Source organism: Ursus arctos, unplaced genomic scaffold (assembly GCF_023065955.2).
Source record: "Ursus arctos isolate Adak ecotype North America unplaced genomic scaffold, UrsArc2.0 scaffold_7, whole genome shotgun sequence".
Taxonomy (NCBI): Eukaryota; Metazoa; Chordata; class Mammalia; order Carnivora; family Ursidae; genus Ursus; species Ursus arctos.
In genome coordinates, this window is record NW_026623089.1 from 66,757,155 (window position 1) to 66,784,139 (window position 26,985).

Below are 26,985 nucleotides of genomic sequence, written 5' to 3' on the forward strand. Positions count from 1 at the left end.
CTAAGCCAACAGCTCCCATGGATGGACTGTCTGATCTGCAGCGATGACTTAAGACCTATACTCTGTGTCTACACTATAGCATCAGCACAAAAGCCATGCTGGCGGCAGTCTTCTTTCAGAATTCACTGTGAATGAATCTCTACATTTCTGTCCTGATCAAATGGAGATTTTGAGTCAGCACAAATTATTTTTTTTTTTAAAAAGGGCAACACGGTTTGACAATCCTTGCTCTTATGTCAGAAATATTTCCATTTTCAGACAGTCTCAGAATACCTCTGTGTATTCTCTTGTTTGGCAGGAAACCAGGTGTCTCATATTGCATCAATGATCCCAAACGATCAGCTACACAGATCAGCTCTTGTACCTCGGGCTTATAACTCTCAAAGTTCTGATGTAACACGTCTCTGGAAGAAACATTACATACATGGTAAGGACTTTTACGACAAATGTCTGGTAATCCAATTTCACCTGGAAAGCAGTCACTTCCTCCACTGGAAAACTAATCAAGAAACCTATGACCACAGAATCTTTACTTCAGCACTTGGCACCCAACCACACACAAACTGAAAGACGGCATCTTCGCGAGTGTGTGCGCACACACACATCACATGCTTGTGAGTAACACTGATAATTGGAGTGCAATTCAGGAAACAGCCATGACCATTATTTGGTTTATAAACGTCCCCAGAATACATAACCTGCATGGACTGTCTTTATCAACAAGCAACCAAATCTCTGCCCTATGTCCATCCCCTACCCCTGCCCCAAGTTGTATTATACCAAGTATTCTTGGAAATGGCCTATATGACTAGTATGAATTGTTTAGCTGCCAACCTCCTTGAAGTTTGCATAACAAAGTTTGCAATTTTAAGTTATAGGTGTGTAGAGGTCCCCAAGACCACCCTTGGGTTCAGTGATTCACTGGGAAGACTCATAGGACTCTGCACAGTTGTCCTCATGGCTGTGATCTGTTACAGCAAAAGGACACAAGCACAAGCATCAAAGGGGAAAAGCTCATGGGGCGAAGTCCAGAGGAAACCAGGTGCAAGCTTCCAAGGGTCCGTTCCCAAGGGAGACACACAGGATTCACTTCCCCTTGTGAAATGCTGCCAACCACAGGAGCTCATGAGACACTCACTGTAATTAATCTGTAATTAATTTGCAAAGAATCAACCCATTGATATTATTGAACTTCCTATTCTTGAACACAGTATTTCTATTTGTTTTCTCTCAGTAACACAAAATAAAGTTTTATAAAGATTTCCATACAGGTTTTGTACATCATTTGTAAGATATATTCCTAAGTACTTATTGCTATTATAAATGGTATTCTTGTTTGTTGCTATTATACAGAAATGCAAATGAATTTTATAAGCATAGTAATTATAATCAACCACCTTGTGAAATGTACCATTTCTTATAATTTGTTTGTAGATCGTATTTTTTTTTTGTAAAAAAATCATACGAACTGTAAATCTATGTAACTTTGGTTTTTCTTCTGTTATGCATTGTCTAGAACCTCTACTTCACTGCTGAAGAAAGGCAACGATTTCAGGCTTTTTGGTCTGGTTCCTGATTTTATTTTTATTTTCATTTATTTATTTATTGCTCCTGACTTTAATGTGATATCTAACACTTCATTAGCTAAAATGATGTTTGCTACATGTTTCTGATCGTTACCATTTATCAGGCTGAGGAAATACAGCAGTCCCCACCCCCCACCCCCCACCACTGTTCGCTTTGTGCAGTTTCAGCTACCTGGGCTGCTCTGTGGTCCAAAAATAGTAAATAAAAAATTCCTGAAATAAACAATAAGTTTTAAGTTGCACATAGCTTTTATTATGTATATTGCTGTAACTGTTCTATTTTAGTACTAGTTACCATTGTTAATCTCTTACTGTGCCTCCTTTGTAAGTCACACTTTCTCAAAGGTATGTATGTACGGGAAAAGACATGGCACAGCTGGCCCAAGTAACACTGGTGGTGGAAGCATGGGGCACTGACCTCCACTGCCCTGTAGTTGAAAATCCGTGTGTAACTCCTGATTCCCCCAAAACTTAACTACTAATACCCTACTGTTGACTAGAAGCCTTACTAATAACATAAACAGCTGATTAACACATACTTTATATGTTATACGTAGTGTATATTGTGTTCTTACAATAAACTGAGCTAGAGAAAAAATGCTGTTGAGAAAATCACAGGAAGAGAAAATTCATTTGTAATACTGCGTGGTATTTATTTAAAAAAAAAATCCACATAAGGGGTGCCTGGGTCAGGCTCAGTCAGTTAAGCGTCTGCCTTCACCTCAGATCATGATCCTGGTGTCCTGGGATCGAGCCCTGCATTGGGCTCCCTCCTCCCCATCCCTCTGCCCCTCTCCCTGCTCATGCTCGCTCTCTCGCTCATAAATAAATAAAATCTTAAAAAAAATTTTTTTAAAAATCCACATAAAAGTGGATCTGTGCAGTTCAAACCATGTCATTCAAGAGTCAACTGTACTCACAGGGTTGAGTACTATCCACAGTCTCAGGCATCCAGTGCGGGTCTTGGGACATATTCCCACACATAAGGGGGTGGGGGGATACTGTACTGTGGTTTTCCAGTCTGCTAAGAGTTTTTATCTTTTATGAAGTGTAAATGGTTATTTTTTTTCTACTTGTTTTTCTGTATCTGTTGGCATAATTAATGTGGTTTTTCTCCTTTAATCTATTAACTGCCAATTATATTTATACATTTTCTGAAGTTAGATCACCTTTCTATTCCTAGGAAAAACTCAAATTGGTATGATACTATCTTTCTTATATATAGATAAGTTTGGATTTTGTTTAGGATTCTTACATCCAAACTTAACAGTAAGAATGGCCTCTAAGTTTCCTTTCATGTACAATTTTTCTTTTTTTTAAGATTTTATTTATTTATTTGACAGAGAGAGAGAGAGAATGCAGCAGAAGGAGAGGGAGAAGCAGACTCCCCACTGAGCAGGGAGCCTGACGCAGGGCTCGATCCCAGGACCCCAGGACAATGACCTGAGCTGAAAGCAGATGCCCACTGAGCCACCCAGGCGGCCCTTTCATGGACAATCTTATCAGGTTTGGTATCATATTAGCCTCACAAAATAATTTGGAAATATTACCTTCTATTCTCCTGAAAGTTTGACAGAACGTTTCTGTGATACCATTTGGGCTTGGTGATTTTGGGGTGGGTGTGTGTGTGTGTGTGTGTGTGTGTGTGTAGGTATTTTTAAATACCAATTCAATATCTTTAATAATTATAGAACTATTCAGGCTTCTTCTCAAGTCAGTTTGAAAAATTGTGATTTTTCTAGGAATTAGCCCACTTATTTTTTTGTGTTTAAATTTGCATGCACATTTTCATGGCATTCTGAGCATTTTAATATCTGCTCATCTGCAGTTATATCTCTTTTTAGCATTTCCAATTGTTAGAGCTTTTTAGTTATTTTCATTAAAAAAAAAAAAATCTCACCAGAAATTTGTTAGTAAAAAAAGATAAAAGTCTGACTTTGACGAAAGTCTGTTTTATATTTAGTTTTCATTAATTTCTCTCTTCAGCCTTCAGTTTCCTTCTTTCTGCTTTCTTTGTTGTTTTTCCTGCTCCATAATTTTTATACATATCTATTGACTTGCTTTTTTTCTAGTATAGCATTTAAAGACACTAATCTTTTTTATAATATTAGTCTCACTGTATTCCACAATTTTTGGTATGTGGAATTTTCATCTTTTTTCATTTTTAAAGTATATTCAAATTTCTACTGTGGATTTCATCTTTAATCCACATTTCAATATGTGTGCTTTGTAATTTCCAAATAAGGAGGATTTTTTTTCTTATATGTATGTTTAATCATACTGTAATCAAATATGATATCAGTTATTTGAAATGTATTTAAATATGAGTAGTAAGTGGTCAGTCTTTATAAATGACCTAAGTAAATTGAAAAGAATATGTATTCTTTGATTATTGGATACAGTTCTCTAGTAGACTAACAGATCAAGTTTGTTAAATATGTTGTTAAAATAGTCTAAATCTTTACTAGTTTTTTTGTGTTTGACTTCTCAAAAATTAGAATCTCTCATTAGGATACTGAATTTATTGATTTTTCTGTGTATTTCTATCAATTTTTAAAGTTACTTTATTAGGTATATATAAATTTAGATTTATATCTTTCTGGTGATTTGAACCCCTGTACTCATGTAGTAATAATCTTTGTTCCCAGTAATTTAAAAAAAATTTTAGGGGCACTTGGGTGGCTCAGTCAGTTGAGCATCTGACTCTTGGTTTTGGCTGAGGTCATGATTTCAGGTTGTGAGATCAAGCCCCACATCGGGCGCCACACTCAGCTCGGAGCCTGCTTGAGATTCTCTCTCTCTCCCTCTGCCTTCCCTCTGCTCGCACACCCTCCCTCTAAAATAAATAAATCTTAAAAAAAAAAAAAAAATAGGGGCACCTGGTTGGCTCAGTCAGTTAAGCTTCTGCCTTTGGCTCAGGTCATGATCCTGGGTTCCTGGGGTCAAGCCCTGTGTCAGGCTCCTTGCTCGGCAGGGGAGTCTGCTTCTCCCTCCCCCTCTGCCCCTCTTCCCTGCTCATGCTCTCTCTCAAATAAATTAATAAAAATCTTTTAAAAATAAAAGTAAAAATAAATTTAATAATTTTAAATCTATTAATATTACCTACATCAGGATTCTTTTAGTGTTTCCCAAGTATAACTTTTTCCATTCTTTTACTTTCAGTCTTTGTGTCCTTATGCATTACATGCCCCTTGTAAAAAGCAATTAACTGGATTTTTAAAACATTCCAATCCAACTATGTCTGTCTTTTGACATTTAGTCCATTTGTATTTATTTTCATTATTAATATATCTGGATTATTTCAACTATTCTTATTTTTTTCTTTTTACTTGTCCCACTTTTTTAATGCCTCCCTCCCAGTCCCCTCTTTCTCTGGTTGATTTTAGTTTTTGTTTTTACTTTTCTACTAATATAGAAGCTGTACACTGTTTCTAACTTATAGTACTCACCCTAGATATTTTAAATATTTACGTACAACTTAAAGCTCTATCATAATATTTAACCCATATTCCTTTAGAATACTTAATTCTTGCTATCCCTTAACCTACTTGCTATTGGCCCCAATATTTTATTTCTGTCCTTTTTATAAAGCCCCCAAATCAGATATTTTATATAGACAATGCTTAGACTTACCAATTTATCATGCTTACCATTTTTCTTTTCTCATTATTCCTTCTTGTATCTCAAATCTTGCTTGAGGTTAATTGCCTTTTTCTTTAATTACATGCCTTAGAAGTTTTTTTAGTGAATGGGAGGTGGTGATTAATTCAGTTTTTGATTATCTGAATATATGTTTATTTGGTCTTTATTCATAAAAATTAGTTTTGCTGGGTATAGAATTCTAGATAGAAAGTTGTTCTTTTTTCAGCACTTTGAAGATAGTCCATTATCTTCCAGCTGCCATTTTGATGTTGAGAGGCTTATAGTCAGTCCAATTATTGGCCTTAAGTAGATGATAGGATTTGTCTTTCTGCTTAAAAAATTTTTTCTCTGTATGTGTTCTCCTGTTACTTATGATATGTCTGGATATTGATTTCTTGCCATTTATGTTTCCTTAATTCTGGGAGACCGTTAGCCATTATATCTTCAAAAATTGCCTCCCCTCCATTCTCTCCTCCCAAGATTTCAATTAGATATATGCTAGACATTCTTACACCTTCCACACCTTCTATCTCTCATGTTTTCTAACACTTGGATTCTCTGTGCTACATTCTAGATAATTCCTAATGCTCTACCTTCCAATTCTGCAATTTTCTCTCAGCTATGCCTAATTTGCTGTTTAGCTTACAAGATGAATTCTTCATATCAATGGTTATATATTCTATTCCTAAAGCTTCCAATTTATTTTTAATCTGCCTGGTCACTTTTTTTTTTTTTTTAAAGATTTTATTTATTTGACAGAGACGGCCAGCGAGAGAGGGAACACAAGCAGGGGGAGTGGGAGAGGAAGAAGCAGGCTCATAGCGGAGGAGCCTGATGTGGGGCTCGATCCCATAATGCCGGGATCACGCCCTGAGCCGAAGGCAGACGCTTAACGGCTGCGCCACCCAGGCGCCCCCTGCCTGGTCACTTTTGATAATCTCTTGTTTCTTGCTGATGTTTGTGATTTCTTCATACTTTATTTAAACATTTCATTTGGAGTTTGAGAGTGGATTCAACAATTCCAATACCTGAAGTCCTTCAGAGTCTAAATTTGCTGTTTGTTATTTCTGTTGATTTTCACATACGGTTTTGTGATCTTGGTTTTTGATTCTCATACTAATGATCTTAATCTGCGGGCATACTTGGACCCCCAAATTGGCACTACTATCTTTTCAGGCAGGATTTGCATTTGCTCTTGTTGAGAACCTATGAATGTGGTCCTCCAATCTGGAACCACATTAGCTCCTTAAAAAAGTTTAGCAAACCCATCTTGCTTATGCCTCAAGGCATTCCATTGCAGTGGCTGTTAGATGCCCTTACCTCCAGGATACTTTCTTCCTTTCAAAGGTGCCTCTCATTCACCACTTTAGTTTGAATCTGCCCCCTGCTTTTCTTTCTTTGTACAGAGTGAGGGGATTGATCTTTGCAGATTTTTCTTAATTTTTAAGGCATTGCTAGGCTCCCAGGAATTAATTTCTATTCTAGATCTTATTGTTTTGTAACGGGATAGCCCTTTAGCCAATATGCAGCAGTAGACGACCAGCACTGTGATTTCGAACGTTTGGTTTTAAGTAATCTGTTCTAAAAGTAACATGGTAATAGTAAATGCATATCAACAGCCGCCAATAAGTACATTTGAAGTCTGAAGGTTGGGCTAGAAGGGAAGGTGATATCCACAGGTAAGTTTCAAAGTACCTTATAAACTAAAAGAAATATTTGCAGACATATCAAATCCAAGAATAAATTCCTGAGAAACATGGATAGGAAGCCATTACTGAGCAAGAGTTATCACGATGAGCTAATAGCTCAGCCTTGAAAAAGCAAAAAAAGCTGTGTTCACTTAAAGCACTTACTTTATGTGGGGCTGCAACCCTGGCTGCTCTTCATAGTCTTCTATGAGGAAAGGCAGATTTTTAGCCCAATGGTCTTTAAAGCTTCCAGGCAGATCCACATCGATGTTATATTCCGTAAGAGGAGTATCGAGGTGTGCATGAAGATACCGAGAATACTCTGCAGATAGGAGACAAGATCTGACACACTCAAATATTGCTAAAGAAATCTTTTGTATTGCTAGCTGCCATATAAATACTTTGTAACAAACGGTTAACTCCAAGAATTCCAAGAATTCTAAATGGAGACTCCAAATTGTAGTAAGTTACTATTATTATGTGATACAGGGTAACGCAAGGTGGCAGGATTGAACATAAACCTGTCAATCTAGGTCCACTTTGGCTAAGTTTTAATCAACTTTGCATGAACCACACCAAAGATCTCACTTGCTAGTTGCATTGTCTGAGAATCCAAGTTCAGGGTCAGACAAAGCCTGGTTCTCTGTCAACTGATATGAATCAATGGACTATGTATATGATTTCATCAACTGACTAACTGCTGCTTATCTCTACAGAAACAGTGCAGAAAACTGCCAGGATACGGAGTGCTCCTCCTTCAATCTATAGCTCACGTGTTCTACTAAACCACGAAACAAGAGGAAATCGTAATTTAGAGTGAAGAGCTATGCTGCCCAGTAGGCAGCCCTTAACCACCTGGCTAGTGAACACTTAAAATGTGGCCAGTGTGTGGGATGCCTGGGGGCTCAGTCAGTTAAGTGTCCAACTCCTGATTTTGGTCATGATCTCAGGGTCCTGAGGTAGAGCCCTGTGTCAGGCTCTATGCTGGGTGTGGAAACTGCTTGAGATTCTCTCTCTTCTTCTCCCTCTGCTCCCTTCCCCACTGTTCACGCTTGTGTACCCTCTCTCTCTCTCTAAAAAAAAAAAAAAAAAAAAAAAAAAAAAAGTATAAAACATGGCCAGTGTGACCGAGGAACTGTATTTTAAATTTTAATTTAATTAATCTAAATGTTAAAAACTGATACTTAATTATTAGAAAACTTCAGTATGACATGAGAGACTATGGACTATGAGAAACAAACTGAGGGCTACAGAGGGGAGGGGGGTGGGGGAATGGGATAGGCCGGTGATGGGTAGTAAGGAGGGCACATATTGCATGGTGCACTGGGTGTTATACACAACTAATGAATCATCGAGCCTTACATCGGAAACCGGGGATGTACTGTATGGTGACTAACATAATATAATAAAAAATCATTATAAAAAAAAAAAAAAAGAAAACTTCAGTATGTTTGGAACAACTGACATATACGAATCTACTTTTTCAACTTTAAATTTTATGAAACATGACTTCAAATTAAGAATTTCCAATGAAAATTTAACATCCAAATTGAGATGCAAATATAAAGATGTACTGTAAGTATAAAATATATACCAGATTTCAAAGACTTAGTACAAAAAGTAATGTAAAAAAAAAAAAGTAATGTAAAATATCTAATGATATTAATGAATAGTGTTTTCATATTAATTATATGTTGAACTAATAGTATGTATATACTGAATCAAATGAAATGTATTATTAAGATTAATTCCACCTTTATGGTCCATATATACAATGGAATATTACTCAGCTATCAGAAAGAAGGAGTTCTCAACATTTGCTACAATATGGACGGCACTGGAGGAGATAATGCCAAGTGAAATAAGTCAAGCAGAGAAAGACAATTATATGATTTCTCTCATCTATGGAACATAAGAACTAGGATGATCGGTAGGGGAAGAAAGGGATAAAGAAAGGGGGGTAATCAGAAGGGGGAATGAAGCATAAGAGACTATGGACTCTGAGAAACAAACTGAGGACCTCAGAGGGGAGGGGGGTGGGGGAATGGGATAGACCGGTGATGGGTAGTAAGGAGGGCACGTATTGCATGGTGCACTGGGTGTTATACGCAACTAATGAATCATCGAACTTTACATCAGAAACCAGGGATGTACTGTATGGTGACTAACATAATATAATAAAAAAAATTAAAATAAAAAAAAAGATTAATTCCACCTGTTTAATTTTACTTTTCTCATGTGGCTACTAGAAATTTACAACTCCAGGGCTTGTAATTTTTTTTACAGTTGGACAGTACCGGTATGAGAGAGTTAATGATGACAAATGAAAGAGCAGAAGGGGAAGTAAACATCTGTGCTCTGTGTCAACAACAAAAATATTATCATGATGAGCACTGAGAATGTACAAAATTGTTGAATCATTATATAGTGTGCCTGAAACAAATATAACACCGAATGTTAATTGTACTTCAATTAAAAAATCCATTTGAAACAAAACAAAAAACAAAAACAAAAAACAAACCCAAATACTGTTATGTATGATAGAGAAAATGTGAGACTCTGACAAACCAAAGAGAGCTAGCTTAAAGACTGGCCTTCTTCCTCATCCCAACTGAATGTCTCCAAAGTATGTGATCACGAATTGTGATATGAAGGAATGACAGATCAAAGATACTAAGTTTATATTTAACAGTAAAAACCTCAGAAAATGTTACTTTCCTTTGACTCCTATGTCTCTGGACAAGATGTGATGAGACACATCGATAGCCAGAGGACTATCACTTTCAGCTCAAAATTGGTTTTTCTGACTGAAGTAAAAATTTTTTCACTTTAAAAAGAAAAAAATGTAGGCAGTGGCAGACAAAGTACCGGACCGGTCTTTAGAAGACAGGAGCCCAGGCATGCCTGGGTGGCTCAGTAGGTCAAGCGTCTGCCTTCGGCTCAGGTCATGATCCCAGGGTCCTGGGACTGAGTTCCACATCCCACATCGGACTCCCTGCTCAGTGGGGAGTCTGCTTCTCCCTCTGCCTGCTGCTCCCCCTGCTTATGCTTGTTCTCTCTCTCTCTCTGAAAAATAAAATCTTATAAAAAATATTTAAAAAAAAAATAGAAGACAGGAGCCCTCTCCAGTGCAGGTACTGTTGCTAACCAAGGGAGGGGCTGTGTGCAAGCTACCTCGTGTCCTCGAGACTCAGCTGTCTCCTACGAAACATAAGAGGGACCAGCAATATGATTTCTGCAGCTCTGAGCGTTAAAATTCAATGACTGAGCCATTTTGTGACTTACCGCGGAGATATTTCACTTTCAGATACTCTGGGCTAGCCTTCTGGCCCGGGAGAGGATCATTTAGCATGACTTTAGTCTGTGCTTTTATTCCTTCATAGAACTGTCCCATGGCCACGTGGCTGAGTCCTTTCATGTACTGGCACACCTCGTTATAGGGCTCGAGCTGCAGACACCGCTGATGCGCGGAAGGAGAAAATGCTGTGTTAGTATGAGTACAGTCGAGTATGACTTTCAAGTGCTTTATTCTTCGGTCTGGAGTTAGAAAAGTTTTCCCTGCAGGCTAAATCAGACCAAACACATGCTCTGTAAATTAGTCTATAGGACATGGCAATGGTTTTTTCCTCTTTCTTTTTGTTAAGGTGTAAACACTGCTCTTGGCCCTCCTCCCTATTCATCCCATTCAGTGTCATTGAAGAACAATCCGAGAGCTGCTAGAGTGATCCTCACTCATGGATGCCCACCTTGAAGTTCTTCAGGGCTTCCTGCAGGCTGCCATGGTGATAAAGCATCATTCCCCGGAGCTGCAGGGTCTGCACGTGATTTTGGTTGAGTAACAGTGCCTTCTGAAAGCTCTCGGTGGCAGCTTCGAAATTGCCCAGTTCTCTAGGTATTTAACCACAGTGATGAGCACAGTGCAGATCATTGCAGTGAACACACACAATAAGTTAGCCTCAGGATTACAGTCCCATATGTGATTCAGATACCTTGATGCGGATGCTCCCTTCTCTACTCTACCATTTTGAAACTCAGCTACATCCCACTTACTTTTCCTAAATTCTACCAGATTATAGGATAACCACAAAGCCTTGAAATTCTTTGGGGAAAATGAATTTATTGATTTCCAAAGGCAAGTGCTTATTGAAATCCTTTTCCCCAATTCATGAGCTCCAACCCCTAAAAAACTGTGTGTGAATTTTAATATTTAGATAAAACCATGCTTCTTCCTTGGGGAAAAGGTAGGTTACGATCATACATGGGTTCATCATTCTGAATCAAATTCAAAGGCTTAAAATTGTATTTTTTCTGTCACAGAAGTTACGTCACTAAAAAGCTGGTAAATCATAATTTAAAAAATTTTTTAAAAGTATGTTTTAGAATTCCATTTCAGGATGGAAATGATTATTACCAGCCTTCTTTTATATATTACATTTTTACAAATAATAAAAGCACCTTCAAAATGTCCCATGTGTCAAATTTTCTGTAAATAATGAATATCTTTAAATAATATAACACTTGCTTACGTTTCTACAGCACTTTACTAATTACTCTGGGGGCTTTCAAATCTGTTTTCAATGCACGTCCCCAACAATTCTGTGCGACAGCAAGGATAAATGTCATCAGTTAAACCCAAAACGAATCCAAAGACACTTTCTTCAAGTCGGTGTAAGAGAGCTTCTCCAACTACCGCCATCAGATAAATAATTGAATTCAATCCTTCCCGAGGGAGGGGCCAACAGAGTTTTGAAGGGGATCTCTGTCACTGTGTCTTTGCTAACTTTTACAGAACCTTGCAAGTGAGAACCCCGATGCTCAGGGAAGTTAAGGACACGCAAGTATAAAACTGGCAGTCTAGAACTAGAACCAAATCTCTTGACTCCTGAATCCTGAGCCCTTTCTTTCACGCCATTGCAATCTCCTTTTCAGGTCAGTGTGTAAAAATTTTTGAAAACCATAAAGTCTGAGTAGCTCTACTACTGGTCAGGGTAATGCATGGAGTTAGGACGCCAGGCTCCAGGCACAACGTCTCACTCCTGAGAGAGATGCATCGTAACTAGATCGTAATCAATCATACTGATGATAGGAATGCAGCATAATTTTCCATCCCTTTAATCTAGGAATCTTCAAAGATCATAGTGATGTGGGAATTAACCTTACTCACTGTCTAGAAAAGCAGCAGCATACAGGACTCAACAGCATAAAATGCCATTATTCGAAACAATAACCCTTGAAAAACTAACATCTTCTAGACCAATACATATGAAGCAAAGCTGTTTAAAGAGGTAATAATGGATATCATGATGTTCTCTGACACATGGTCCTTTCTATATTCCAGAGAAGCTCTCAACAAGCTTATAAATGCTTATGTGACTTAGAATGACAATCTTTTTTGGTTAAGAAATGCAATTTCTTTTAAAATATCACTACTATGTGAGGCTCTCTTGTCTCCCCACCGTACACCTCCCTCCTACCCGGACTACTATTGCTTTTCTTACCTATAGGCCTGTCCCAGACTTTTATATGCATCAATAAAATCAACTTTCTGCTTTAAGGCTTCTTTGAAGGATTCAATAGCTTCCTGAAAGAAGTATATAAAAAATTACGTCATTTGCATAACTGTTAAAGTCGAGTTTCACTTAAATCACTTAAAGGGCTTAAAAAATACATTACACATGGTCTCAGAGTGATTTTTTTTTTAATATGAGGCCTTCAAAAAAAGAGAGGTAGAGAGTATGACAAACTATGAGTCAGGAGGATTTAAGTGTAACAGTAAACAAGGCACTGTTATGAACAATAACAGAGTCGTAAGTTTCTCCCTTTCAGAACCGGAAAACAGCTGCTCACTACCTATTTCATTAGGGCTTTGATTACTAACAATATCACCTTCATGTCAACATCATTTCTTTAATTAATAAAGGCCTTGTGGAATAAAAGTCAGCTTACTAGCTGTGTGAAGTATAATCTTAAATGATCATAACTAGCAGCCCTTAAACTGAACCAACAAAAGAAGACAAAAAAGCAAGCCCAATGTGACATTGTCATAAAAAAAGCAACAGGGCTCCCAGACTGAATATCATAAGGATTCCCATGATCTATAGGAAAAAGAAACAGTGAAACAAAATAAAACAGAAACTCTGAGGTTGGGGCATTTGGGGCATAGCTTCTGTCCACAAAATATGGGTCTGCAGCCAGTGGAGAAGTGGGCACAGGTGCTGTGCTCTAGGGAGGAGCACTTAGGGAACTCACAGCGCACCTGGCTGCTGTGGAATCCTCTGGAAACTGTTCAAAAAAATGCACTATTCTGCTTCACAATGAACACCCTAGTCTTAAACTGTATTCAATGTACTTTCCATTATGACTTGACTATTTACTGTAATAAAAAATGATGAAGACATTTCACATATTTCCCAAGGAAAAGCCATGTCTTACTTAAGTTAGTGGCTACAAATATCATGATCTCTAATAGCTTTAATGAGAAAGACTAAAATGTCTGTGTATTTCACACCTAATTAGGTAACTCATAGCAAAAACGACTAAAGATGTCAAATGCCTTGCACATGGTAGGCACTCAATAAATATTTAATGATTTGTAGGCACATAATCCTAATTCTTTCAAAAAATCATCCATTCCCTGCTTCTTGACTTTCTCTGTAGGGGGCAGCAGGGTCAGAGGGGCTGGCTTTCAAACTCTTCTAAAGCAACAATGGGGACAACCACCTACTCTTTAAGGAGTCCCACTGAATGTGTTCGGTTTGGGAGCAGGATGAGAAGGGATAAATTGTAACACTTCAGAAATGATGAAGACTTCTGGCCCTGGCATAGTCTTGATCTTTTGGGAGTATTACAACTGTATTTTTAATTCAACAAACATATATTGAGCGCCTACTATGTGCCAGGGGCAGTGTGAGGGGCAGGGGACACAAAGATGAACAAGTCATTCTCTCTGTCCTGGAAGAACTCAGTCTAGTTAGAAAGCCAATTACTTAACCAGGTTATTAGAATACAAACTAAGAGCTACGACAGAGATACAAGTAAAAGTCTTGGGGAATAAAGAGAAAGGAAGAACTAACTGAGCCTGGGACAGCAGGAGAGGCTTCACGGAGGAAGTGGCAACTGAGCTGGTTCTGGGAGAACAAGGAGTTTGGCAAGGGAAGAGGGCATCGTGGACAGGGGGAACGCTGGTGCGCAGCGGAGGGTGCTCAGCAGCGGTGGGGAAGGCGGGACATCAGGAGTGCAGGTGCATGGATGAGAGTGGGGGTGAAGGAAAAGATGTGGACCAAGCTGGTGTGCGGAGCTGGGGCTGTGGTGGGGAGGGCCTCTGCCACGCTCCACAGTCGGGGTGTCACCCTGCCAGCAGTGAGGACTGGGGGCTGTGAGTAGGTGCAGGACCTCACAAAACTCTTTAGAGATGACTGCCACGAGCCACAACAGAGCAGACAGGCTGGACAGGGGAGAGAGCAGAGCCCAACGAGGAGGTGGCTACAGAGGTCCAGGCAAGAGATAATGGAAACTCAAACTGAGACAGTGTCTCTGAGGACGGAAAAGGAGGGTCAAACTTAGGAGGTATTCTTAAAGGCCAATGAAGAATCTGCTGGCCATGGATACGGGGGATGAGGGAGAAGGGAGGGGAGAAAGCTTCAAAGCTGAAGAACCTGGGTAGAAGGTGAGAGCGTGAACCAACGTCAGGAAGTAGGGGGGACAGCTGTGGGGCGGGGCGGGGGTGGAAGGAGGTCAGGAGTCCAGCCGGGGCGTGGTGAGTCTGGGGTGTTTGTGGACGTCTAGGGGAGATGCCCGGGAGACATCTGCTGCCCACTGCACTTACAGCATGCTGGGACGCCACAGTTCTTCAAAGTCTGATTTCTCTTCAGCTTTTAAGAGTCTTTGGTTTCGGGGTTCCTGTCTAATCACTGCACAGCTCTCTACCTCATTCTGCCAAAGAGGGGACATAGCAGAATCAAGATCTGAAGCCACTGGGAACAAAGACACTATGTTTGAACGAATCAATCTCTAAGCACACAAACTGGCTGTGAGTTTGTCCGCACTGTGAGTGGGAGCATCGCCACCTTGACGCCACCATCATCCTGGCTAGTGGTGGGTGGCCATCCCTGCGCTTCCCTCATTTATTACAACAAAGAGAACGGTCTCAGGGAACTCTCAAAGTGAAGGCTGATCAAAAAATATGTGCTCGGATATACAATTTTTGAAATATCCTTACATCACAGATAAAAGTTTTTGCTAGGGAAATCCAAAATGTCTGCTATATCTACCAGATTGGACGGCTGCGACATTTGTCACGTAATATTGCCTAAATAATTTCTAATGTATTACATCATAAAGTAAATAAGCACACCACCCACTTAATTAATTTCTAAATTGCTTTTGACCTGAAGAGACCAGCTTTAGGATATAAAGATAGCTCCAGTTCATTGGTCCATTTAATATGTTGTCTCTACAGTTAACAAGAGAAATAAAGATATCTAAACTAAGTTCATTAATTTAATGAAGGCATGTCACCACTGACTCAGTTTTCCAATCTGTGTAACTGGGACACCCTCGGCTCCTTTTAAACTTCATGGGGATGCCGTTGGGATGAATGAGACAATACGTACACACTCTGACCTCCTCGGACAGCAGATCTATAAAAATGCAAAGAAAAAGTTCCCATCTATTACACACGTTGATGCTGTGTTTGTGAGCACAGTGAGGAGGAGAAAGCACCAAATACTTTGGCAAGACTGGTTCACTGAGGGGCTTCTACTGCTTGTGGAACAAAAGTACTTTGTCTAGGTTCTCATCACATGGATTTGTAATAAACCAAACTGACTCTCAGCCCTTGTCCAATGTGTAGTTAGTGTCTCTGTTACAGCTTTTTTCTGAAAAATTCTCATTTCAAAGTAACACAAAGAGCCCTCCCTGTCCACGTTCCTAAACCCGGCTTTAGAGGCCACGGCGAAATCCTCTGTTCGCATTTGCTTACTTTAAAAACATTTTTTAACCTCTCAGTACTGATTGTTGGGTTTTTGTTTTGTTTTGTTTTTTGCATTTCGAATCGTTCTCCTCCATGAGATATTTAAGGTGTAGACTTCGAATATAGCATTGTGATTTTGAATTTTTTAATTTAAGGCAACTGAGAGAAGGTAAGAGGAACAGGGGGCAGATACAAAATAAGCTGGAAAAGCCCATCTGGCAGCTGCTCAAAGCGCATTTTAAATACCTGTCCTCCATGCCTACAGCTGCTGGTCTGAACCCCAGGGAAGACAGGAAGAGTCTCCGTGCGAACCACCCTTCACAAACTTGCAGGAAGGACAGTAGGAAGGAAATGTTCAGTTCCCTCTGGTTTGGGTTTTAGTGGATGGCAGTTATCTTTTTAGAGTCCACGAAACTGAGATTAAATGAAATGTAACAAAATCTGTAATAACTGAGACCTGATCTGTGCTCACAGCTCCTTCACACACATTATTTTATTGAATCCTCACAACCCCTTTGAGAGGCTGGGGAGCAGAATCGTCTCCACGCGACAGATGGAGAAGGAGTGGCTGAAGAGCTTAAGTCACTTGGCCGGTGGTAGAGTTCGCAGGATTCAGAGGGGAAGCTCAAGCCAAGGCCTTCCAACTCCAACTCCAATGCCTTGTCCTTGAAATTCATTTACTCCCCTAGCACTTATTGAGCGCCTCCTACATGACAGGCGCTGCCCATAACGCTGAGGATTTACAACATAGGCCTTTTTGAAGGTGAACTGTCCCTATCCTCCAAGAGTATGTGCACGACGCTCGGAACTACTTTCCACAATAAAATGCACGCTCTTTCCTTTCACCCTTCCCTGCCATGCACTATGGAAATTCTTCACAGCTTTCAAAGCTCAGGTGAAGAACAACCTATCTGGAAGACTCTCTTGACCTCCTACTCAGCGTGAAGTGTTTTTCGCCTACAGAGGCCGACTCTCAGGCCAGCCCGTTTTCAATCAGATGGGGATGGGTCCCGCTCTAGAGCTCCAACCTTGTGCTGGCCGTGGGCACCGAGGACGCCACCGTGAGGACCAGAGCTCCACTCTAAGCTCCCAGCTGGGTGTCTGCCCCAAGGTACGGCTGCTGCACAACAGGTCCTCAGCACACTCAGGGCCGGACCAAGGGCAGGAGGCAGAGAAAGGCTGGAGGTGACATTGCCACCCCACATGTCAGTCGGCTTAGATGACACCTTTCCTGTTTCCTTCAACTCCTTCCCTGCTAACAGCAGTCTCCAAGCGGCAGCAGCATCCTGCCTGTCGGAAAGCTGTCTCCAGAACTGCTCCTGCAGCCCCCAGGGGCCCGATCAGGTCTCCAGCTCTAAGCTGGGGATGCTGCCAATGTCTCCCCATGTCCCTCTGCCCTCCCCAGCCACTGGTATGTCAAAATCCACTTCCTAAATGGCAGATTTGGTCCCAGTGACATACTTTCCCCCAAATCTAGATTTTGCAGCTCCTCTAGGCCTACAAATTAAAGTCAAGATGCTCAGCATAGCACCCTAGACATTTCGGGGCCTGCCCTCGGCACACCTGCCAGCTCATCTCCTTTACGCTCAAACCCAACTATTTGCTACCCCTCAAACTGGTTATATCTCCATGTTCTATGCCAGCACTCATGCTTTTCCTCTCTGCCTGAAGTAGCTTACTGCCCCCAATCCACTCTACCTGCAAGGCCCAGGACAAGGTCCACTTGTTCTCTGGAACCTTCTCTAACCCTGCAGTTTAAGTGAATCTTTCTCATCTCTGTTGCCAAAGCACTTTGTTCATATTACCTTTTTTTAGTGTGTTTACCATATGATAAATTATATGTGGAAGAAAACTTTATAAACTGTATCCTTTCTCAGTGTCAAGCGTGAAGAATTCTTTCTCCCTCTCACTAACCCTTTATCCTTTCTCCGCCAGCACCTTCCTCCAAGTACCTCCCACATAGTAGGAGCTCAATGAGTATGTTGACTCCAACCCTTCCTAAAATAAACCGATTAGATGGACACGTGAGATGTCATTTTAAAACACGCCAAACAAAACCCCACGAAGGTCCTCCCCCTCGGGATAGAAAAGCAGAATCATGATACTGTATACACAGTACACAACACTTTCACCTTCAAAAGTCCTCTGTGAAAGAAAGTTAGACCTTTGTATAGCATAGCTATAGGCTGGTTTTTGTTCAGTTCTAAGGACTGCTGAAAGTCTTCGTGGGCTGTTGCATAGTCCTACAAAAAGGAGAGCGGGGGGGAAAATAAAGTAGTATTCATTAGACATTCGGACATTTCTTACTTCTGACTGGTAGAGATAAAAAAAAAAACCCAATTCATTCCATGCCTTTTTTGGCTTTAAAAGGAACATTTCATATTCATAAATATCAGCTGAATTCTCATCCTGTTTGTTGAAATAGTTGATTTGCTTAGGAAATTGATGGGGAAAACCCCCAAAGGTTTAATTTAAATAGACTGTCTCGACCACAGAAAGATTACTTGTAAAAAATAGTATTAAGGTTATAATCTGTTAGAGAAATTTTACAAATTATTTTCTGGTACTAGCGTCTTATTACACTGAATACCTGTAAAATAATTATGCCATAGGTCAACCTTAAAATGTGTTATGCTGAGATTGTTTCAAACCTATTTTCTTTGGCAACAGAAAATTGTTACTAAAATTATGTAAACCCACAAAAATAACTGTGGCAACCATAAATATCATTACGATGATAAAAGACAACCTTGCCAGATCTGGGTCACTTACATAGAGAAGCTACAGTCTGGGAAGCCACGCTGGTTCTGGTTATGGCTCTTGAGTGTGATACCCAAGGAAATTCAAACTGTGCCTTTCAGTTTAATAATCACGCCGATAACACACACATCCGTTTCCCTATGCTGACATTTGCAGAAAAAGCTGAAGTATAGTCAATGAACCAAATTCCTCTTCTCTCCCTCTCTTTCTGTTTGTCCCCTGAGTCTAGAACGCGTTACTGCTGACAGCTCAAGCAAGAAAATGTGCTCTTGATACTTAACATTTTTCTACCGGGTTCAATTTCAGCTAAAGAAAGTGCTTTTTTAACTGTCTTGTATCACAAACACAATATCATACAGCCCCAAACCCAAATCTGTCAAATAGTGACTTTCCGAAGTAAACGGAAAAGTGAACTCTTTATCATCACAAACGGGAATGTGTCCAGGCAAAACCAACTCACCTCCGATATGAAGTACAGGGTCCCCCGGTGTCTGTACAGCCGTGCTGAGGGCTGAAGCTGGATAGCTTTGGTGAGATCATTCACTGCTTCATTAATTCGTCCCAGAGGGGACAGAATCTATAAACCCAAAAATGTGATTAAGGGAGAAATCTTCCAGTGATCAACCCCAAAACTGCCAACGTTTTTGACTTTTCAATTCCACTTCACCACACTCCATTCACAAGATTGCTTTCTTAGCGGACAGGATCCCTGACCCCACATACTACATAGCAAGGTTCAAAGTCAACAGGCTGAGGCACCGTGGGTCTTTGTCTAGCCAAGGGGGAGGCTGATGCACTATAAGCACATCAATCGCTTTGTCACGGTTTCACATTCTGGGGTACGACAGATGTTGCTTTTCTTGAAATGGGACCATTTTTTCCCTCAACCTCTTTCAAAACAAAATTTAGCATTTCAAAGTTAATCTGAAAGATAACTTTGAACCATTAAAAACAGAGAAATTGTTGGACACAGATTAGAGTCCTCCATGGCCTTTAGCTATGTCCTCTGTGGTAGTAAGTGCTGGCTGACAATGTCTAAGATTCCAGGTGTCTCATGAGCCCCTTCGCGTTAACTCTCAGCTCATCGGTCGCAATCTACAGAGCAGAAGAACATATGCCTGCAAGCTTGTCTGGGAAGCCCTCGTGATCCAGCAATGAGCTTATGCAGGTGACAATAACAACACAGAAGAGAGTTCAGAATGCAAAAGTACACCAAAAAGACATAAGAAAATCCAAAATGGGTATCAGTACGCATGCAATCAAGCTCAAGCATTTCACCCTGAGCCAATGTCCTGAAATTAGGGTTAATTTTGTTCTCATGACATAGGTCATTTCCATTAGGTCCTACTATGTGGTTTCCTACTCTGCAGGAACTTAACAACAGCAAAAGAGAGAGGATTCGGGTGGGCACATCACCAGTGGCAAGAATGACGGTTCAGGAAAAGGAAAGAAATGAATTAAGGAATATATACTTGAGAATTCAAAAAGCGTAGCGGTCTGGGGTTATATTTTGGAAGGAAGAACATCCCTACCTGGTTTATTAACCCCTAGGTACATAATTGAATTATCATACCCCAGCACAATAATCAACATGCATAATAATGACCTGAGTAACTAAAAAAGGTTAAATTATGTTCATTAAATATAGACTATTTCAGCAAGTATGAAAGAGAAAAATATCTCATTAAATAATTTCTAACATATATAAATGATATGCCATAATAAGCTGGAAAAATCACTTTGTATTGATATTACTGCCCAATAATGCCAGAAAAGGGGAATATTACTATATATATTTAAGATCATTGAAAATTACTTTTTGGATTACCGATATCATTTTTGGGTACACAATTAGCTTTTTACTAGATACACAAATCTTCTAAAGCTGCTAAATAAGTCTTCTTTCTATGTACACTTAAGTTTTTGCTTTAACATAACATTTTAACATAACATCAGAGTAATGGAGGGAAAAAGCATCAGCACCCCCTCGCCTGAGCAGATATCACCAAACTGGCCACCAAATGTTCACCATAAACACCAACAAGGTTCTCGTGCAGTAACAATCACTTAACCCTTATGGTTGTAATCCAAAATAGACAAGCGATAATGAATTATATTATTAATTGAGAAAGATTTTTATTCAGAAACCCAAATTCCCAATAAAATATAAAATTCACTTTAAGAAGATGAACTATAGAGACTATCATTTTGAGAATACAAACACGACACACCCAGTTTTTAAATTACTAACACATTTAATGTTTTCTTTACTTCTAAGTTTTCTTCCCCCAAAAAGGGGGGAAAAAGTCATCTACCTATAGTTGAACTATGAAATCCCATTATGTCAGATGATTAAAAGTTAAGTTTTCTCCAGATTGACTATATTAACAAATTCGAAAGCATTTAATACAGTTGAATGAACAGTAAAATGAAATCTGGGTAGTTTACTATTATATTACACAAACGGTAAAATGAACATGTTTCATTTAAAAACATTAAAAGTAATGCGTCTCCGCACACCATTCTCCACCTTGTCCCCCAAGCCGCGGCCTCTGACTGGCTCTAGCGGCACCTGTTCTGCGAGGCCTCCGCAGACACTCCCACACCTGCCCCTGCCAGCCTCCCCCAGAGCCCCCAGACACGCCTTTCTGTGCCTAAAGAAGCACCTCCTCCAAGTGTCTCCTGTCACAAGTACTACCTGGTATTTTCACCACGTTACCTCTGTTTCCACCTCAAGTACTAAGTTCCTTCAAGAACTGGTTGCGGTCACCCTCACCTGATCTACGTCTCTATGTAGATAAGTACGTCTCACAAGAATTCCATATAAGCGTACACACACACGCACATGCGCACACGCACGCACACACACACACGCACGCACACACTATGTGCACACTTCTAATGGTTATAAATTTCATTTTGATCATGTCATAGAGTTTTGCTCAAGTATGTCATATATATTTATAATAAACATGATATGTGATATATTTTTCAATGAACACTGACAGTAGTACATGTCATAACCACATATTTTTATACTAAATATTACTATTAAATGTTAAATCGGGAGTATCACTCAGCCCATAGTTTTCTAGTAATTTCAACCATGTTTAAAGGCATTCGGTACCTACAGAGGAAAACGCAATAGGTATCAGGGAGCTTTAAAATTTACAAGTAATAAGATAATAGGGGAAAAAAAATCTCAGATTCAACCAGTCCAATAATGACAGAGGGAAAAAGAAAACCACACTCACTTCTGCTCGCTGTTCAAATACCTCTGGACGATCTGGTTCCAAGGTAATTACTCGGCTCAGTTCGAACAGAGCAAGCTCAGCATTCTTAATGTCCTTGAAAAGGCATTAGCTCAGTATAAGATACACTGTTACACAAAACCAGGTTGAATAGTTCTTCTGAAAAAACTAATAATTTAGTAATGATATAACTATGTATTGAGAAGTAAATATGAACTTCGTGTCTGTACAAAAGATCTTCTGGTTTAAATAAGTTATATTATAATTATTTAACTCACTCAAGTCTACCTGCCCATCAACAGCCCATTAGACCTGGCTACATGTGACCAGTTCCATGGTAGGACATTTTCTAAATTTAACCTATTTAAATATTAAATCAATGAATTTCGAGGGATGAGGATGTGGATGGACACCAGCATGCAGAATGATGCTGACCAGTGGCAATGTGGGGACAGCAAGGGGCCGAGTCAGTGTTAGTCGAAACCCCTACGCCCACACACCTACACCTTAGCAAGTCTAAGTAAGTTCTCTTTCAAATTTGCAGGTTATTCTTATATTAAAAATATGAGCATGTTACTTTACATTAAAAACACATTAAAGATATAAGCAAATTTCATGTTGAGATATAAAATTAGAGATGAGAATTAGGAAGAAGCTTATCTCTGAACTTTACTAAGGCAACTTCATTTACTGATGCTCTCGCGTAACACTGTTTCCTTCCTAACACCTCTGTCATCCCCAAATCTGAGCTCATTCTCAGTCCTCTGTCTTAGAAGTATACAAATAATATATAAAATTTCTCCAATAGGACAGCACCCGAATAGTACAATTTTTTAAAATGGCAAAGACACAAAAGTGATTTTTCTCCCTCAATCATCATTTTATTTGAATATTTCTAATATACAATAAGACAACAGAAAAGTTCATGTATAATGTTCTAGACTGACAATATGGAAATCCGAATCTTAAGCTATTTCATTATTTACTATATAATCTCAGGAAAATCTTCATTTTTATACCACGGTGCCTTTATTGAGTTAAAATATATTTATTTTACTGGGGGACCTGGGTGGCTCAGTCAGTTGAGTGTCTGCCTTCAGCTCAAGTCATGAACCCAGGGTCCCGGGATCAAGCCCAGCATCGGGTTCCCTGCTCAATGGGGAGTCTGCTTCTCCCTCTGCCCCTCCACCCATTTGTGCTCTCTCTCTCAAGTAAATAAATAAAATATTTTAAAAAATAAAATAGATCTATTATAACCTTCTCTCTACATTCCCCAGAGAAATAAGGGGACTACAACAATATACTTATCTGGAGAAAGTATAATATACGATAACAAATAAAAATAAATTTTACAAAAAAAACCCCTTTTGTTATTTTATTCAACCTTTAAAAGTTGTGAAAAAAACTAAAAGTCTAAGTCTTACTGCCCTGTGGATACCTAGACTCCACTTTTACCAATGAATATTTCTTAGGAATTCAGTCAAGGTTTCATGCTTTCCTTGGTCTATGTCTAGCTCATCACCAAATAAAGTTTAGGCTGGCAAAGGCTGTCCTCTTGGAGTAGAAGGTGTGGTGAGACTGACTTCCAGAAGCCCTGGCCAGAGATTCCCAGTCCCACCCTACCCTTCCTAGCCATGTGATCTTGAGTACATTCTCTCCTGCCATTTTCTCATCTGGGAACCGGTGTGACACCACCGCATGTCCATCAGAGCTCAATGAACAGGGAGTGGTTCTGTCGGAGCCCTGGTCCGGGTCAGGTCATGTAGGCACTAGGGCAAACGGAGCTATTCCATACTCACATGTAGTCCCTTCTTTCCATAGGCTATCCCTCGGCCATAAATTGCACTAACCAGATCAGGCTCCTCCTAGTCAGACCAAAACAGAAACACGTCAAAAACTATAAACAAAACAAAACAAAAAAATCAGTTTCTGCTTAAAGCATATTAATGCCCCAAGTGACAAGCTCTACTTTTTGCTGCCACCACACATATGTGGATACACGCAGTCCCCAACCAGAAGAGCCTGTGTTCTTGAAGGTCATTTGTATGAGACACATTAAGGAGAATTTGCATTAAAAAATACTAAAGAGAACCAACATTAGGGAGCCCTGTGCTAGTTTCTGTCACATGGTCATCTCGTTTAAAATGCAATCCTCCCAACAACCCTATGATCAGCAGCATCTGAGATCGTGTCTCACAGGGGAAACGGAGGCTTGGGGAAGTAAATGGTTAGGAGTGAAGCACTTGGTAGTGCCTCTTCCTCGTTTGTCCCCCTCCCACTCATGAAGTAATCTGAAAAGGGAAGAACCTCTCGGTGCCAGCCCCATCGAGCAACAAGAAATGAGTCAACTCCACAGTCTGTTGGGGTTAATGCAGTCCTTTACACTATGTGTCAGAATAGGAACCAGACCCTTTCTGCAAGCCGCCCCAGGTGGACTAGATGAAACCACCCTCAGGCCCAGGGACGGGGTCCACTGCCCCGCCACCACCTCCCCAAACAGGTGGTATGAACCATCCCACCTCCTGAGGGAAACGCCTCTCTTCTACATTTAGCCTCTGCAATTTCCACCGCTTCTCTGAAGCCTTCCCCTACATTAAGAAAGAAGAATAAACGGCCTCTGGCTATACGTTCTGGGGTGAAACTCTTGACACTGCTAAAGAATCTAACAAAACGGGCGCCTGGGTGGCTCAGTCGGTCATCATCCCAGGATCCTGGAATTGAGTCCCCGCATCAGGCTCCCTGTGCCACTCCCCCTGCGCCCCTCCCCCTGCTCTTGCTTGCCCCCCCCCCAAATAAATAAAGTCTTAAAAAAACAAAAAGCAGAATCTAAGAGAACAGTACCAGATGAGGCATTTTATAGACTTATCTACTGTTCAGTTTCAAATCTGAGACAGGGAGTCTGCCCCTATTGCAGAAAAAGACACATCAACCTCAATGACGAGTGAATGAGAAGGACTAAAGGAGAAGATGCCATATATTGGGAAAAAAGGCTAAACAGTACACCTGTATCAAGTGGCAAACTAATGCTGGCTGGGCTGCCAGCAGACTGGCTCATGGTGTATAAAAATTGGAAAAATTCAAGTAAGCAATAACAGATCTCTAACTTCTCTTGAAAAATCAAAATGTGCAACAAAGATAAGCCTGGGGCGCCTGGGTGGCACAGCGGTTAGGCGTCTGCCTTCGGCTCAGGGCGTGATCCCGGCGTTATGGGATCGAGCCCCACATCAGGCTCTTCCGCTGTGAACCTGCTTCTTCCTCTCCCACTCCCCCTGCTTGTGTTCCCTCTCTCGCTGGCTGTCTCTGTCTCTGTCAAATAAATAAATAAATAAAATCTTTAAAAAAAAAAAAAACCAAAGATAAGCCCATATTTTTGCATTCTTGTATGAAAAAAACAAACTAGAGCTAAGTATTGGCCACCTCTTTAGATGAGGGGCGTGTATTCATGAGTTTACTGGAAGCCCACCCATCACCTCGAGGTCACGACAATGCACTTTGCTCACTGAAGTCACTTCCCTGGCTCCACAGAGTTCTGTTTGGAATTGTGATTTATAACTTACACGTGACTGGCATGAAAGGCCCCAAGCTATTCACTAAATGGAAAAAAGGACAAGTTAACAGAACCACAGAGGAACAGCTATTACTTTTATAAATACATATGATTGTGTGGGTCAGTATGTACACAGAAAAAAACGCTCCAAAATTCTAACAGTAATTTTCTGTTGGGAGTGGGATTGCTAGATGTGTTCCCATTCTACTTACTACACTGCTGTATTCCTTTTCATGGCTTAAAACAAAGGTGTATACATTTGTAATCAGAAAAAAAGATGTTTTAGGTAATATGCATTATAGAAAAGAGAAATTTTTAGTACAAATAAAAAATTTTATCAAATAAATAGTTGGAATATTACAAATTACAGAAAATTTAGAAAATCAAGAAAAGCACAAAAAAGAAAGTAAAGGGCACCCTATCATCCTGCCATGCAGTGATAAGATTTTAAACATTTAAATATCCTCCCTGGCTTGAAAAAAAAAAAAGGCGGAGCAAGTAGTTTGGAGGGAGAGGGATACAGGTACAGAGGGAGAGGAGGAGCAGGAAAAACAGCGATCCGATGAAGAAATAAAGCGAAGACTGACTTCATGTGTTTCCATAGCAACTGTGCCTGCCAGGAGACAGAACACAAAGAACAGCCCCTCGTCCAGGATGGGGCAGGAGCAGTGAGCCCACACGGCTCTTCCCCTGTGAGGATATTCTCTACTGAGAGGAACACCTACTCTCAGATTTGTAACATCTCAAAACAGACTACCTAAGAATCTTTCCTCCTAAGAGTGAAAAAAAAAAAATTATGATGACCAAGGGGTAAGTTCGAAAAAAGTGTACTTAAATAAATAGTTCTTCTACCGAAGTGGCATCTCTGTACACCCTGTGCCAGGGCCAGCCACTCAGGGGGTCATCCTCATCTCCCCGCCAACATGCCTACTCAGGAAATCCCAGCAGTCTCACCTCTGAATACACCTGCTGCTTCCCCCCAACCCCAACCCGGTGCACCAGGCACTGCCCTGTTGGACGCCTCCCTCGCTCACTTACGCTACTGCAACCAACTTAACCATGTTCCTGTTCCTCCCATCTAGTCTCCAGACCCACACTACGAGTCACCTAGCAACGAAGTATGATCATGTCATCCTGGCTGAAGTTATTCCTAGGCTCTGCAACACCTCCAACAGCCCCCATTCAAACACATTTTTACTCTAACCCACAGTTTACGTTGTAACCCAGTACACACATACATACATACACAACATGCACACACACACATACACGCATCAGAAATAAAAGTTGCACTAAGTCAAACCTAGTCTTACTATTTATAATGCAACCTATTTTCTATTCTAGTGTATTTCACTTTTTAAAAAGTGCTAGTCTTCACTTGCCAATCAATTTCAGTCCCTACTAAAACGTTGCAACCACTATTGGAAAAACAATGAGGTAACATCTAAGTGCTTTTGTAGAAAATACCGATCATTTTCCTGCCTTACTGTTGAGTCTCATCGCCTTCCATCTTCCAACCATAATTCATACTCTAGAAATC

At 40.2% G+C, this 26,985-nt stretch overlaps 1 protein-coding gene across 15 annotated transcripts in view; it reads right to left on the reverse strand.

Moving 5' to 3' along the window:
• Positions 1-26,985, reverse strand: part of TTC13 (tetratricopeptide repeat domain 13) — a 79,021-nt gene that overhangs the window by 21,502 nt on the left and 30,534 nt on the right. For 5 of the 15 annotated variants that reach the window (XM_057308362.1, XM_057308361.1, XM_057308375.1 and 2 more), the window contains 9 exons: positions 23,698-23,763; positions 21,902-21,994; positions 19,108-19,224; positions 18,020-18,130; positions 12,415-12,497; positions 10,663-10,804; positions 10,202-10,376; positions 7,082-7,238; positions 274-404 (listed from right to left, as the gene is read on the reverse strand). In XM_057308362.1, the coding sequence (XP_057164345.1) occupies positions 274-404; positions 7,082-7,238; positions 10,202-10,376; positions 10,663-10,804; positions 12,415-12,497; positions 18,020-18,130; positions 19,108-19,224; positions 21,902-21,994; positions 23,698-23,763 (1,075 nt within the window). The remainder of the gene's footprint in view (positions 1-273; positions 405-7,081; positions 7,239-10,201; positions 10,377-10,662; positions 10,805-12,414; positions 12,498-18,019; positions 18,131-19,107; positions 19,225-21,901; positions 21,995-23,697; positions 23,764-26,985) is intronic. The other 10 variants (XM_057308365.1, XM_057308366.1, XM_057308367.1 and 7 more) reach the window with 4 other exon arrangements.